At 42.2% G+C, this 16,502-nt stretch overlaps 1 protein-coding gene across 6 annotated transcripts in view; it reads left to right on the top strand.

Annotated features, from left to right (window-relative positions):
- Positions 1–16,502, top strand: part of ST3GAL3 (ST3 beta-galactoside alpha-2,3-sialyltransferase 3) — a 202,292-nt gene that overhangs the window by 123,830 nt on the left and 61,960 nt on the right. For all 6 annotated transcript variants that reach the window (XM_058717707.1, XM_058717706.1, XM_058717712.1 and 3 more), the window contains one exon: positions 1,675–1,767. In XM_058717707.1, the coding sequence (XP_058573690.1) occupies positions 1,675–1,767 (93 nt within the window). The remainder of the gene's footprint in view (positions 1–1,674; positions 1,768–16,502) is intronic.

Raw genomic sequence — 16,502 nt, 5'->3', positions numbered from 1 at the left:
ACTTTTCTTTTGCCTACCAAATAAAGTCTCGACTCTGGCTTATTACTCAGCATTTGTATTTGCATTTCAGGCTTTACATTTCACTGGTAGGAAATGCAAAAAAAAATTGTAGATTTCCAGAAGAAACGCACACGGATACAGATGGGTTTGTCTAAATTCAGTGAGCAATTACTCTGTGCAAGGCCCTGGGCTAGGCCCGCAGGGGCATGGGAGTGAATCACACATGACACATGCTAGGCAGTGGCATCATCGTTTCTGGCTGTCTAGTATAGGCGCCAGCCCCCTTCCCCCCAGGCCTGCCCCACCCAGTTCCTGCAGCAGCCCCGAGGGAAGACTTACCACGGGGGGCCCCAGCACAGTAGAGCAGCTGGGCACCAGCATGTTGGCGGCAGGCCCAAGGGTGGAGGCGGGGGAGGTTGGGCCTGGGAACTGGCAGCCAGCCAGGGCTCTCTCAGGTGCCCCAGCATGCAGGGCCGCCAGCCTCAGCAGTCGCTGAATGTGTCCTGTTCTTCCACGGCGGTTTTCTCTAGACTGCACCGGCACGGATTTTGGTGGCAAGGCAGTGACTCTAGCCCCACATCGAACACATAAGGGCACTGAAGCCCAAAGACGTGAAGTGACTCGACTACAGTCACACAGCAACAAAGCCGGGGCTGGAACACACAGGTCTTCTGAAAAAATTTTCAGCAAATATGCAGCAAACACTCTAGAGGGCTTGTGGGCTCTCGAGACTGTCTTGTTTTCAGTACAAGTGCAATGAGACTATCAGAGTCATTTTGTTCCTTCAGAAAATTATAGGCATCTTCTGTGGGCCCATCTCTGCACAAGGTACTGGGGATGCAGGGTTAAATCAGACTCTGACCTTGGGAGTTCACAGTATGATGAGGGAGACAAACTACCAACAGTTACAGTATAGTATGGCAAGTGCCTCTGGGGATAAGCATGTAATGTGGGTGACGGGGGACAGACTGTGGAGCACAGAAGAGGCACTTAGCCCAACCTGGGGGCCAGGGAGTTACTCCCAGTGAAGCTGAGACCTAAGCTTAGTTGTGAAGGACCAGTCGGCATAGCCAGGTGGAGAAGGACAAGGAGGAACATTCTGGGCAAAGAGAATAGGAAAGCAGCAGAGCATCCTCAACTAAACATCTAACGGTTACAGCAATAGTCCCAACATATATTTGACCTATATTCAGGATACTGAGAGTGTTTCCCACTGGCGGGATCATAGTATATGTGGAGAGAGTAGAGGCAGGTGTGGCTGGGCGTGTACAACCCCACAATGAAGCCTGAAAGGGCAGGTGCCTGTGACTGTCAAAGCCTGGGCAGCTCTCTCCCTAGGTCTGCAGGCTCCATATTTCTAGTCTGGGAGCCTGGATGGAGTTCGTGATTTCCTTGGTATTAAGCTTGCTGCAAAACCCAGCAAGTTCTTTTTGCCAAATTCTGTACAGGGGCCTTGCTAATTTATCTACCTATATTCCTTTAGAATTTTTGGTTTGGGTTCCCCACTCCCCCCCTCCCCCCGCCCCGAAGCCTTGGTGTGGAAAAGGGGCTGAAAGGCTGATTGTAGAGAATGAAGCGTTATTCAAGGTTCAAACAGCTACAGCTCTTTAAGAACTAATACCCCACTGACTGCTCAGTGCCTGGCAAGCTGTGACTTTCCTTTTCTTCCCATAGGCCTGCTGAGTTAGCCACCAAATACGCAAACTTTTCAGAGGGAGCTTGCAAGCCTGGCTATGCTTCAGCCTTGATGACTGCCATCTTTCCTCGGTAAGTGTTCCTATTTCTTCCCGCTGCCCAGACAGCCTGGTCCATGGCCCAGGAGTCAGAAACTCTATGCTGTGCAAGTGATGTGCTCTGAGAAAGCGAAATTCTGGTGTAACTTACTGCCCTGTGTCCTTGAGTCTGTGGGTACCTGGAGAGGACTTGTTTCGGGTCGGTTCCTACCCCAGTCCCACTCTGTGCCCTTGCTATACCTTACGCCCGTCCTGTCTCTGGAGCTTGCACCTGCCAGCACAGCCTGTTTCTGTGGAGGGGAGGGGACAGGTAGAACCTGCGTGGCACTCCTTGGAAGCCAGGTACCCAGAGGCAGCCAGATAAGCCTCCTCAGCATAGAAGCTCCAAGTCATAGCATCAAAACTACGTGGCTTCAGGGAAGCATATCCAAATAAAGCAGGGAACAAAGAGAGGTTTCTCAGCCTGGCCTGGCTGTTCTGGCACCTTCTCTCTTTGTCCGTTTTGCATTCTGGAGTTCCTGATTTCCTGATAACCAAGCTTGCTGGAAGAAACTGTGCCAAACCCTGGGAGTTTCTTTGACCACATTCTGCTGAGGAGCCTTGCTTACATATCTGCCTTTTCCTCTTGAGTTTTCTTTCCATGAAGCTACAGTGTGGAGAAGGACCTGATGTGCCAAGATGGGCTTGTCTGCAGTCTGGAGTGTAGTGAGACTGCCAGGGTCATTTTGTTGCTTCAGAAAGTTATAGGAGTGTCTGACTTAGAGGAGCTGGAGGAAAGGCCGCTCAGGACCCTCTGGGAGTGGGGATGCAGCACTTGGACCACAGGGGAGCCCTTGGGGTGGCCTCCTGGGGTGGGGTCCGTTCACTGGGGGAAGGGCTTACATCCCATCCTGAGAAGGCTGAGGTTAGGGCATACAACGTGCTTGCCGAGGAAGGCTGAGAAACAACTTGCCCCAAAGTAGATCCAGAATATGTGGTTTTTATGCTTCTTTTCTTTTTCTAATGGGAGTGATGGAAGCTCCTTGTCTAAAGCAGGGGCTCTGCTGAATATCTGGTGTTCAGATAGAGATCTCTTTGTCTAGGGTCTGCCTTCTGACTTGCTTCCAAATATTTTTCTTCCCCCAGCTATTTATTGAGCACCTCGTAAGTGTCTGGTATTATGTTCCATATTCTTATACATCTTTTCTTAGGTTTACTTGACTCAGTGCCTTGGGCCAGACACCTACGAGTTTTCCTTGACCTGGATATAGGTGTTGGGTTTTGTTTTGTTTTTTTTACTTTTTATTTTTTCTTTCTTTCTTTATATATATTTTAAAATGTTTATTTACTTTTGAGATAGAGAGCACCATTGGGGGAGGGATAGAGAGAGTGGGGGACAGAGGATCTGAAGCAGGCTCCACACTGACGGCAGTGAGCCTGACGTGGGGCTAGAACTCATGAACCACGAAATCATGACCTGAGCCGAAGTGGGATGCTCAACCGACTGAGCCACCCAGGCACCCCTTTACTTTTTATAATTGAAAGTAATGCAAGCATACAGTCAAAAAAATAATAACTGAAAATGTGCAAAAGGGTATTTGCTCTCACTCTAGATCCCCAGAGATAGCCAATTATTACCCAGACAGCCTGGGTAATATAAATAGAAATATCATGTATTTATTGTTTTGTATCTTGCTTTTTACTCCTAACAATATATGTTAGAGATCATCCTATTACCAGCATACATGGTAATCTTATTCATTTAATGCTTGCATAACATGATTATATGGATGTATAATAATTTTTTCAAAAGTAAGACTTATTGAAGTTTAATGTACATGCAGCAAAACTTACTTTTTGGTGTAGTTGTAGGGGTTTTGGTAAATGCACACCTTTGAGTAACCACAGCAATCCAGTAGAGCATTTCCATCATCACCTCCTGAAAGTTCCCTTGTGCTGCTTTGTAGTTAACCTCTCCCCTAACCCCCAACCCCTGGCAACCACTGAACAGTTTTCTGTTCCTGTCGCATTTTCAGAGTGTTATATTCATGGAATCATATAGTATGAAGCCTTTTGAGTGTGCCTCTTTTATTCACTCTAATGCATTTGAGGGTCATACATGTATTGCATATATCAATTGTTCTTTTTTATTGCTGAATGGTATTCCATCGTATGGATATAACAGTCTGTTTATCTACTCAGTAGTTGAGGGGCGCCTGGGTGGCTCAGTCAGTTAAGTGTCCAACTTTGGCTCAGGTCATGATCTCGCAGTCTATGAGTTCGAGCCCCATGTTGGGTTCTGTGCTGACAGTTTGGAGCCTGGAGCCTACTTCAGATTCTGTATCTCCCTCTCCCTGTGCCCCTCCCCCACTCCGCTCGCTCGCTCTCTCTCTCAAAAGTGAATAAACATTTTAAAAAGTTTAAAAATGAATAAACAATAAAAAATATCTACTCAGTAGTCAAAAGACATTTGGGTAGATTCCAGTTTTTGGTGATTATAAATAAAGCCACCATAAAATTTGTATATGGGATGTCTCATTAACTCTATAAGAAATTGCCAAACTTTTTTTTTTAATGTCTATTTATTTATTTTGAGAGGGAGAGAATGTGAGTGGAGGAGGGGCAGAGAGAGAGAGGGAGAGAGAATCACAAGCAGGCTCCACGCTGTCAGCGCAGAGCCTGTTGCAGGGCTTGATCTCATGAATGGTGTCATGACCTAAGCCAAAATCAAGAGTTGGATGTTCAACCGACTGAGCCACCCAGGCACCCCAAGAATTGCCAAAGAGTTTTCCAAATTGACTGTGCTATGTTGCTTTCCTGCCATCGTTGTATAAGAGTTCCAGGTGCTCTACATCTCTGCCATCAGTCTTTTTAATTTTAGCTATTCTAAAATTTAGTGATATCTCACTGTGGTTTTAATTTGCATTTTAGTAATACTAATGATATTCATTTTCATTTTCATGTGCTTATTTAGCATTCTTTTATCTTTGAGGAATTGTCAAAGCTCTTGTCATTTTGTAAATTGGTTGTTTCCTTATTGAATGTAAGACAACTTTACATATTCTGGATTGAAGCCCTCTGTCATGCGATTTGCAAATATTTTCTTCCAGCCTATGGCTCGCCTTTTCATTGTCTTAACAATATCTTTTACAAAGCAGAAGTTTTTAATCATGATGAAGTCCAATTTATAAATTTTTTCTCTTATGGATTTTGTTTTTGGTGGTTTATCTAAGAAATCTTACCCTAATCCAAAGTCAAAAGGTCTTTTCCTGTGTTTTCTTCTAGAATTTTTATAGGTTTAGCTCTTACATTTAGGTCTATGACTCATATCAAGTTAATTCTTGTATATAGTTTTGCATATGTATGTTTAGTTGTTCCAGAGCCATTTGTTGAAGACTTCTTTCTTCATTGAATTACTTTGGCCTATTTGTTAAAAATCAGCCAAACATATGTATGTAGGGCTCTTTCTGGAATTTTTATTCCATTTCATGGATCTTTATGTCTGTCCATGCATTAATATCACAATACGTAGACACTCACGTCTTTTTTTTTTTTTTTTTTTTTTTTTTTGAGTAGGCTCCATGCCCAGTGTGGGGCTTGAACTCATGACCCTGAAATCAAGAGTCACATGCTCTGCTGACTGAGCCAGCCAGGCACCTCAACAATCATGTCTTCTATTAAGGACAGTTTTATTTCTTCCTTTCCATTTTGGTTGCCTCTTTTTCCTTTTTCTTGCCTCATTGCACTGGCTAGACTCATCAATACAGTGTTGAATAGATGAGGTGAGAGTGAATATCCGTGACTTGTTTCCAATTTCAGGGGGAAGGCATTTAGTCTATTACCATTATGGTGTTAGCTGTACGTTTTTCATAGATACCCTTTTAGGATAGAGGGAATTCTCTTCTATTTCTGGTTTGTTGAGAATTTTTATAATGAATAATGTCAAATTTTGTCAAATGCTTCCTTTTCTTCATCTTTTGACACGACCAGATGGCTTTTCTTCTTTAATCTATTAATATAGTGAATCACAGTGATTTTTTTCGTTGACTGATTTTTTTAATGTTAAGCCAACCTTGTAATACTAGAATAAACTTCATTTTATTCTAATTTATTATTCTCTTTTATATATTTCTGGATTTAATTCACTAATGTTTTATTAAGGATTTTTGTTTCTCTGTTCGTGAGAGATTGGTCTGTCGTTTTTTTGTAACGTTTTTGGTTTTGATATCAGAGTAATGCTGACATTATAGAATCAGTGAGAAAATATTCCTTCATTTGCACTTTCCTGAAAGTTTTGTATAGAATTGATAGTATTTTTCTTTAAATGATTGATAGAATGTACCAGCAAAGACATCTAGGGCTACCTAGGTTTTGTGTTAAGAAAATCCCCTTGTGGGAAGTTTTTTAATAAAAAAACATAGAATTACATTTCTAGGGGCACCTGGGTAGCTCAGTCAGTTGAGTGTCTGACTCTTGATCTCAGGTCATGATCCCAGGATCCTGGGATTAAACTCCATATTGGGCTCCACGCTAGGTGTGGAGCCTGCTTAAGATATTCTCTCTCTCTCTTTCTCTCTCCCTCTGCCCCTTTCCTGCTCGCACTCTCTCTCTCAAAAACCAAAAACAACAAAAAACAAAAGAATTATATTTCTAAAAAAAAAAAAAAAAAAGAATTACATTTCTTTAATAGATCTGGAGCTTTTCTATTTCTATTTGGGTTTTCCTATTTCTTCTTTGGTAGTTTGTGCCTGACAGGGAATTTGTGGATTTCCTCTAAGTTGTTGAATGTATTGGCATAATACGCCTGATATTGGTCATTTATATATTTTCCCTTTTTTTTTTACTAGTCTTTCTGGTTAGAGTTTTATTGTTTTCATTGTTCTCACAGAACTAGCTTTTGGGTTCATTGATTTTTCTCTATTGGTATTTTTTTTCACTGTAATCATTATTTTTTGTTCTTATCTTTATTATTTTCTACCTTACGCTTATTTGGGGTTTAATTTGTTGTTTGTTTCTTGGGATAGAAGGTTAGACCACTGATTTGATTCCTTGATTTCATGCTATAAATTTCCCTCTATAAACTGCATCAGGTACATTCCACAAATTTTGATATTGTATTATTAGTTTCATTGAGTTAAAGATATTTTCTAACTTTACTTGTGATTTCTACTTTGTCCCATGGTTTCTTTTGAAGTGTTGGAAATTTAGCTTAATTTCCAAGTATTTGAGGGTGTTCCAAATATCCGTGTGTGACAGATATCTAATTTATTTTTGTTGTGATCAGAAAATAGTTTTCATAGGATTTTAACACTTTTAAGTTGATTGAGACCTGAGTTACAAGATAAAATATGGTCTATTTTGGTGAATATTCTGCGTGCACTTGGAGATTTTTCTGCTGTTATTGGGTATTCTATAAATGGCAATTAGATTACGTTGGTTGATAGTGTTTTTCAAGTCTCTTATATCCTTACTGATTTTCCAACAGTTCTTGACAGACAGATGTTGAGGTCTCCATTTATTAGTTTTTGCTTCCCATATTTTGAAGCTGTGACATTTAGTGTATGTACATTTAGGATTATTATATTCCCTTGATGTGAATAGATCCTTTCATTATTTTGAATTGTCCTTTTTTTCCTTATTCTTAAATCTCCCTTGTTTGATATTTATGTAACCACTCCAGCCTTTTTAGAGTTAGCTTCATTGTGGTATATGTTTCCCATACTTTTACTTCTGTGTGTGTTGTGGGGGGAAGCATATGTTTGTGTATACCCTTGAGCCTCAGAAAAGTTGAGTCTCGGCGCTGGTTTACAACAATCTGTCCTTTTATGTTTGACTGTGTCTTCACAATTAAAGTGAGTTTCTTGTAGACAGAACGTAGTTCATAGCTGAGTATTGCTTTTTTATCCAATTTGGCCATGTCTGCCTTTTATTGCAGATCTTATACCATTTACATTTAATGTAATCATCAATATGGTTGGGTTTAAATCTATCTTGGTATTAGTTTTCTGTTTTTCTTATTTTTTCTTTCTTTTTCTGGCTCTTGTTGAGCCAGAAATTGAATGTGTTTTATAACTTCATTTTACCTTCAGTATTGGCTTATAGGTTTAATTCTTTGTTTATGTTTTTTGTGACTGTTCTAGAGTTTACAATATATGTCTTTAATTTATAATCTATTTTCAAATAATATTATAGGACTTCACTTAGAGTTTAAGAACCTTGCAACAGTATAGTTCCATTATCTCTCCCATCCTTTGTGCTATTTTTGTCATACATTTTACATCTATATATTGTAAATCCACATGGCACTGTTCTTATTTATTTTTGTCTTAAAGAGTCAGTTATTTAAAGCGATTTAGCAATGAACCAGAAAAAGGCAGCCTGCAGAGTGGGAGAAGATATTTGCAAATCATATATCTGATGTGGAATTATGTTAAGAATATGTAAAGAACTACAACTCAACAACAGCAAACAACTGATTAAAAAATGGGCAAAGGAGTTGAGTAGACATTTCTCCAAAGCAAATGACCCAGCAAGCACATGGAAAACTGCTCAACATCACTAATCACTAGGGAAATGCAAATTAAAATGAGCTATACCTCACAATGAGCTATACCTCACCCGCATTAGATGGCTGCTATCAAAAAAGTAAGAAAGAAGGAGAGAGACAGGGAGAAAGAGGAAGAAAAAAGAGAAAGAAAGAAAGAAAATAGCAAGTGTTGATGAAGATATAGAAAAATCAGAATCCTTGTACACTCATGGTCAGAATATAAAATGGTGTGGCCACTATGGGAACAGTATGGTAATTCCTAAAAAAAAAAAAAAAAAAAAAAAAAGGAAAATGTAATTACCATGTGACCTAGTAATTCCATTTCTGGATATATACCCAAAAGAAATGAAAGCAGGGTCTCACATTGATAGTTGTACACCTGTTTCATAACAGCATTATTTTACAATAGCCAGAGCAATCCAAGTGTCCATCAAGAGATGGAATGATAAATAAAATGTGATATATTTATACAATGGAACATTATTCACCCTTAAAAAGGAAGGAAATTTTGATATGCTACAACATGTGTGAGATTGAAGATATTATGCTAAGTGAAATAAGCCAGTCATAGAAAGAAAAATATGTTTGATTCCACTATATGAAGTACCTAGAGCAGTCAAATTCATAGAGACAGAAAGCAGAATCGTGATTGCCAGGGACTGGGGTAAGAGGAAACAGGAAGTTGCTCTTTAATGGATATAGAGTTTCATCATCTTTTTCAAGATGAAAAGAGTTCTGGAGATTGACTGTGTAATAATGTGTATGTACTTTAACACTACTGAATTGTACAGTTAAAAATGTTTAAGATGGAAAGCATCTGTCTGGCTCAGTAGGTGGAGCATTTGACTCTTGATCTCAGGGTCATGAGTTCGAGCCCCATGCTGCATGTAGAGCTTACTTAAAAAAAAGTTTAAGATGGTAGATTTTATGTTATGTGTATTTTACCACGATTTAAATTAAAAAAATTTTTTTTAACTTTTATTTATTTTTTTAAATTTTTTTTAAGATTTTTTTTTTAACGTTTATTTTTGAGACAGAGAGCGACAGAGCATGAATGGGAGAGGGTCAGAGAGAGAGAGAGAGACACACAGAATCTGAAACAGGCTCCAGGCTCTGAGCTGTCAGCACAGAGCCTGACGCGGGGCTCGAACTCACGGACTGCGAGATCATGACCTGAGCCGAAGTTGGACGCCCAACCAACTGAGCCACCCAGGCGCCCCAACTTTTATTTAATATTGAGAGAGAGAGAGAGACAGAGTATGAGCATGGGAGGGGCAGAGAGAGGGAGACACAGAATCCGAAGCAGGCTCCAGGCTCTGAGTTGTCAGCACAGAGCCTGATATGGGACTGGAGCTCACAAACCGCAGGATCATGACCTGAGCTGAAGTTGGACGCCTAACCAACTGAGCTACCTCGTGCCCCAACAATTTAATTTTTTGACAAAATTTTAAAAAGATTTTATTTTTAAGTAATCTCTATATCCAGTGTGGGGCTTGAACTCACATCCAAGAGACCAAGAGTCACATGCTCTATCGACTGAGCCAGCCAGCCCCCCCTCCCCCCAGTTTTTAAAAGATTTTTCATGGGGGAAAGTCTATTATAGTTACCAGAGGGGTAAGGGAACCCTTTGAAGATCTCTGGAGCTTTTTGTGCAGCTCTGTCCTCTATACTAGTCTTCTTCACAAATTCTAGCGTTTTTGTCTTCTAAATTGTGACCCATTATCTCAACTCTGAAAGACCACTGGGCTCTTTTTGGGTTCTCCATTCCTGCACTGGTCTCAAAAATGTTTTTTCGTGTATTTTGACTTGCTTTCTAGTTGTTTAAGGTAAGAGGTTAAATCCCATCCCTGTTACCACATCGTGGCTAGAAACAGAAGTCCCTTATTCCATGTTACATGGATTCCATTGTGCAGATGTATAGTAGTTTAATTAGTTAATTCCCTATTGATGGACATTTAGGCAACTTCTAATCTTTTCTATTACAAGTATTATTACATCAGTGAATGACTTTTTCCTACACACATGAGATCATCTAGAATAAAGAAGAAAATGTCTGGATCACAATTATAGATGTTTGAAATTTTGAAAGTTATTGGCAAATTGCCTTCCGTAGCAGTTTTTGGATTCACATCCATATGTGGTAGTTTATGAATATGCCTTCTTTTACGCTTTCTTCTAGTACTTTTATAACTTTATTTTTTATATGGATATATATAGCCATCTGGGTTTTTGTTGTTGTTGTTTTTGTTTGTATTTTGTGTTGTCTTGGTGTTACGAGTGATCCCTGATATTGCGATTGAGGTTTCTTTACTTTTTGCTAGTGAGTAGCTAGCATTTCTTGATATTTTGACTAAATGTACTAAGTAAAGTCAGGATTTTAGTTTTGATAGCATTAATATTTTGACACAAAAAGCCTTAATGCAGTTTTGATGTATTAGTTTTTGACACAACCCAATATAAATAAACCATTAAATCTTTACTGTATTTATTTCTCCTTTATTATCAAGTGTTGTGTGAAGCATACATTCTTACTCTGTTCCCAAGCCTCGCTTGTGGGGGAGCAGGCGGTGGTAATGGAAGGGATGCCAGTATGCCAGCCTGTTCTGCCTACAGAGTCCTGCCTCTCAGGGAAGCCAGCCTGTTCCCTCTTAGACCTTTGTACTGTCTCCTGGGAAGTCTTCCTTACTTTCCCTGAGACTTGCCTGCCTAGAGACATCTTTTTTTCTTTTTTTTTTTTTAATGTTTATTTATTTTGAGAGGGGGTGAGGGGCAGAGAGGGAGGGAAAGAGAGAGAATCCCAAGGAGGCCCTGTGTTGTCAACACAGAGCCCGACGTGGGGCTTGATCTCACGAACCGTGAGGTCATGACTCAAGCCAAAATCAAGAGCCAGACATTCAACTGACTGAGCCACCCAGGTGCCCTGAGACATCTTCTAATGAGAGAGATAGGGAAGAGAGGGCATAAGGCTTAAAGCAACTCAGATTTATTGAGCACCTGCTGTGCTCTGAACATTGTTGGTCTCATGGAAGGGAAAGTCTTCCCGGACCCCCACCCATCTACACACACCCAGTTACTCTTTCCTCAGCTTGTGCCACCGCAGTGCCGCATACACAGCTCTGTCATCATACTTACAACTATTGATTGATGTGTCTTCTCCCATAGTAGGATGTGAACTTCTCAACAGAGAGACATGGTCTTGTTCACGGCTGCCAACACTTAGCAGAGCTTTTGACACTTAGTAGGCACTTAATATTTGTTTTACGAGTGGATATTAATCTCTGCCCTCAGGAAATTGAGAGACTCGAGGGTATGAGGGTTGTTAATAAAATACTCTTGATGGAAAGAGTGAAGAAAAATAATTATTTTGATGTAGAAAAATCATTCTGACATAGACCAATACATGATAGACTGGAAGGAGATGAGATTTGGAGACAGAAAGTTCTCGCAGCTTTCTCACTTAACATACTGTGTGATCTTGGAAAAGTCTGAGCATTACTTATCTCATTAGTGAAGAGAATGAAATGAGATGTTGTATCCTGGGGCTGTAAATGCTGATCATTCCAGAAAATTTTAATGTCAGACACTTACTAAGTGAATTCTGTTTTCTCAGTGACTTTTCTTATGAACAGGTAAGTTTTTTTCAGGAAGGAATAAAGATCCCAGAATAGATCATGATAAACATTAAAAATGTAGATTTCCAGGGCAGGGGGGAAAGGTAGATTTCAAAGCAAAGAAATGTGACTGATAAAAACCTTAATCGACACACCCCATTCTCCTGGCAGTACTTTGCTATGTGCGTATGAGTCTCTTTTTGTGCTTTCGTGAAAGATTTAGTGTCGTGTCTTTTAGGTGGTGGCCATTGGAACCATGGGCATGGGGAGCCAGTGCAGCATCGGCAGGGTAAGCCCGTGGCAGGCAGTTTCAGCAGAAAGCAGAATCCAAATTGAGGCAGTGGCCGTGCTGCAGGGCAGAAACAGCGGTAGCAACAATGCTAGCCCACACCTCTCGATGTAGCGGTTCCTATGCTGAGACCTTTCCCTGTCTTTCCTGTTTTAATCTTCCCAACAGTCTTGTGACATAGGTGTTGTCATTAATCCAGTGTTCAGCAGGAGAAGATGAGGGTGGAGAGAGTCCATCCATTTGCTTAAGGTCATAACAGTAGGAAGCGATGAAGCCGAGTTTCGAACCCAAGCCCTCCGACCGCAGAGCCCACAAGCTTAACTGCTACTTTCTGCTTCCTCTCATAGCTGCTGTCTCATGGACAGGCTGGCTAGTGGCCAGAGTACAGAGGTCTACCTGATGCCCGGTGGTGGTTAATGAGGTACCGGTGTAGAAATTGCCCTCTTGCCCATCTCTAGAGAGGAAAACGAACTTCTTTTGAGATGTACCTTGCTTTCAAAAAGCCGAGGTGCACGGTATCTGTGACTGTATGTATCTGTGATTTTTATACTTTTGCCATGGTCCAAGCTGGCTGAATTCTTAAGAGTGCAGGGATGGCCTTTGAAACCCCACTGAGCTCTCTGAGGCAGGAAGTCTGGAATATTGACAGAGCCCCTAGCTGCATGTTTTGGGACCCCTGCGTTAAAAGGTACAGGAGGCCTATTGCACTGCCTCCTGGGGGTTTTGAAAGCTTGTGGGTTCCTGGCCAGAGTAACTGGGTACCTAGTATCCCCACATTCCAAAGCTCCTCTCTCTCTGCTCTTCCAGGGCAGATCCTAGGATTCTTTTTACTACAATACCAGAGAGGGATGGTAGGATTGAAAGGCATCCTTGCTAAGCTTTGTTCCAGACATAAATGACAAAGGAGAATAGATCATCATCTACTTCTACAGAATTGTTGTCCTTTCAGAGTGGTAGCAAGTTGAGTACCGCCCCCGCCCAGCCCAGACAGGAGTGTGTAGACTCGTCAATTGCTTTCTCCACTCCCACCACTTCCCTCCCTGAAATGCTCTCACCCAGATCACTTGAAAGGACTAACTGACAAATCCAAGGGTGGACCTTTTCTTTTTCTGACCTCTTTGAAGCATTTGGCAGTACTCATTTCTTCCTTCATTTTCAAACTCTCTCCTCAGTAATTCTTTGTCCACACTCCCTTCCAGTTCTTCTACTTCTCTGATTGTTCCTTCTCAGTCTCTTTCGCAAGCAACCTCCTGTTCCTGTGCCCACCTTTAAATGCTGATGTCTGCCAGGGCTCGGTTGTGGTCTTCTTCACTTCTTACTCCACGGCATCAGTGAACACCTGTGTGCCAGTGACTCTCTCAGCTCCTGATCTCTGGACCCAGACACCCAACTTCCTGCCAGACAACTCCTCTTGGAGGACTCTCGAGCATCTCAAACTCAATGTGCCCAAATCACTGAATTTCTTTTTTTTTTTTTTTGAACATTTTTTATTTATTTTTGGGACAGAGAGAGACAGAGCATGAACGGGGGAGGGGCAGAGAGAGAGGGAGACACAGAATCGGAAACAGGCTCCAGGCTCCGAGCCATCAGCCCAGAGCCTGACGCGGGGCTCGAACTCACGGACCGCGAGATCGTGACCTGGCTGAAGTCGGACGCTTAACCGACTGCGCCACCCAGGCGCCCCAAATCACTGAATTTCTAAAAAAATCAGTCCATATTGCCTCTTTCAGTGAATGACACCAGTATCCACCTGAGAGGGTAACATGAGCCAGAAATCTGTGAGTTCTTCTTTCTCCTTCTCTCAACCAAATATCCGGCTAGTCATTGAGTCATGACACTTCTGCCCTCTGTAAGATCTCTTCTCTGAGGTCAGTCTCTTCCCTGTGCCCTGGTTCTTCAACCTTTCCTAGATCTTGGACCTAAAGATCCAGGACCTGGATCTTCATTCTCTTTACTGACTCCTTCATACCACTGTTTAGTCATACTGAAGTCTCTCAGTTCCCTGAAAAGGCTGCCACACTGACTCTACTATCCTGTAAACCCAATGGTAATAGCTCCCATTTCATTCACTTAACAAACCTTATTGAGCACCTACTATGTGCCTGACACTTCTCTAGGTGCTAGAGCTTCAGCATTGTATAAGATACAGAAATCTGGGGCACCTGGGTGGCTCAGTCGGTTAAGCATCCTACTTCAGCTCAGGTCATGATCTCACAATCCGTGAGTTCAAGCCCCGCATCGGGCTCCGTGCTGACAGCTCAGAGCCTGGAGCCTGCTTCAGATTCTGTGTCTCCCTCTCTCTCTATGCCCCTCCCCTGCCCACACTCTGTCTCTCTGTCTCTCTCAAAAATAAATAAATTAAAAAAGAAAAAGATACATAAAATCTGTCCCCTCAAAGAGCTTACATTCCATTGGCAGATATAGACAGCCTGTGTATATAAAAGGTCACATAGTTTTATATAGAGCACTTACTATGTTCCAGCCACTGTGCTAAACGTTGTATATTCATTTCTTCATTTAGTTTTTACAATGACGCTGTGGAATAAGTGTTGTTTATGCCCATTTTACAGATGAAAAAGCTGTAACTTGGCCATAGTCATAGTAGCACAGAACGAGCAATCAAACCCACTAACCCTACCTTGAGTCATGGCTCTGAGCCATGAGCCCGGAGGGGAATGCAGATTCCTTTTGATTGGAGACTGTTTTAAATATATTCAGCGGGGAATCCCTGCATTGAAATCTTTGGGTGCTCGGCCTTTTCAGGAAGTGCAGAGTCCTCAGTAACTAAAGCTTCTCTGCGTGTTGTCCAGGGATCTACAGCCCCTCATGGGCTAGCTAGGCAGACCGAATGGCTGTCCTTGACCTGGCCTCCAGCTTGAAGCTAGAGGAATCGCCATCTGTGTCCTCTTGGTTTCTCTGGCGTCAGTTTTGTCTCCATGCATTTCTTGGTATCAGCTGTTCTGACCTCCTCTGGGAACCAATCCATGATCTGCTTTTAAATTAACACCACTTCCTGTCTCAGTCTATCCCTTCCGCCTCCCCCACCCTTCAAGGAATTCAGCCACTGTCACCTGCCCCCTCCCCTCCCCTGGACCCTGTAGCTGTGCATTCCATCTCCTTCCTCTTTGCTCTGTGTACTAACCCTTCTAGGTGAGTGTGCAGTAAATGACCAGAAGTTGTGTTTGCTTTGGAAAAATCTCCTTCCCTAGATGACTGGGGACCCATACTTCTTTGAACAGGTGAATCTTGTAGAAAACCTGTTGGGTTTTCCCTGGTTGTAAGTTCATCTGCTGCAGATGAGGGGCTGGGCCTCAGCCCCTGATGATGTCAGTGTGTCTTTCTCTTGCCGGGTTCAGGACCTGAGGAGCCATGTCTTGTCCCCTCTCCAGCTTCTCCTGAAGGTGAGTGCCAGGCAGAACCCTTGGGTGTCAGTCATTTGGAAGCCTGTTGTGAGCTATGGAATCAAAAGTGATGTGAACTGGTCTGCAGCCAGATTTCTGAGAAATTGATAATAAAATTTTAGACATGTATAGCAACTAGAGTAAGTTTATGTCAGTTGAACCTAGTAATTTAAAAATGGAGTTCGCATTTTATATGTTTTAAATTTTCTAGCGATTCATTTTTATTATGCTTTATAAAAGTATCGCTCTGTGACAGAATTGAAATTTCAAAAGCCAAACAAACCAGTCCTTCTTCACAGATGGTTTGAGAAGCACTGGACTGTAGTGATTAATGCCCAGGCTTTAAAAGTGAGTAGGGCTGGGTGGCTTAAACCCCCTGGGCCTCCCTTTCCTCATCTGTACCTACTGACCTCAGGGTTCAAGGAGGCAACGCAGGGACATGAACACATATCCGGAATATGTGCTCTGAAAGAGGTGAGGACAGAGGGTTGAGGAGGCCCTTAGGCAGGAAGGGCTGATGAAAGATGAATGAGAGGAGTTCCTGGTGCAAGGGATGCCTGAGCTATGCCTAGAAGGCTGGGGCTTCAGTGTCAAGGTCGGACAAGGTGTGGAGCAGCTTCCTGCTTTGCAGACCAAGCTCCAGGCTCTACCCAGAAGCAAGAATCCTAGAGGTGTTCAGAAGCACTGTCCCTGGTGAGAGTAGGCAGGCTGCATTCCTGCGGTCTTTGAGGATTGATCTTGTCAGATTAGCAGCTTTGCTTTTCTTAGTTGAGCTACAAATTCCCCACGTGGGGAGCCTGGGGAGCCGTACTGCTTGTGAGCTGCAACGGCTGGTGAAAGTACAAAACGTAATCCTGGCCCTCCTCCCAAGGAGAGAGGCTCCAGGCCAGGAACAGCCCTGCAGGGCTCCGTCTCTGCGGCTCTGCAGCCAGAGGGAAGGTT

This window comes from Neofelis nebulosa, chromosome 2 (assembly GCF_028018385.1).
Source record: "Neofelis nebulosa isolate mNeoNeb1 chromosome 2, mNeoNeb1.pri, whole genome shotgun sequence".
Lineage (NCBI taxonomy): Eukaryota > Metazoa > Chordata > Mammalia > Carnivora > Felidae > Neofelis > Neofelis nebulosa.
This window is presented reverse-complemented; position numbering and strand designations above follow the sequence as displayed.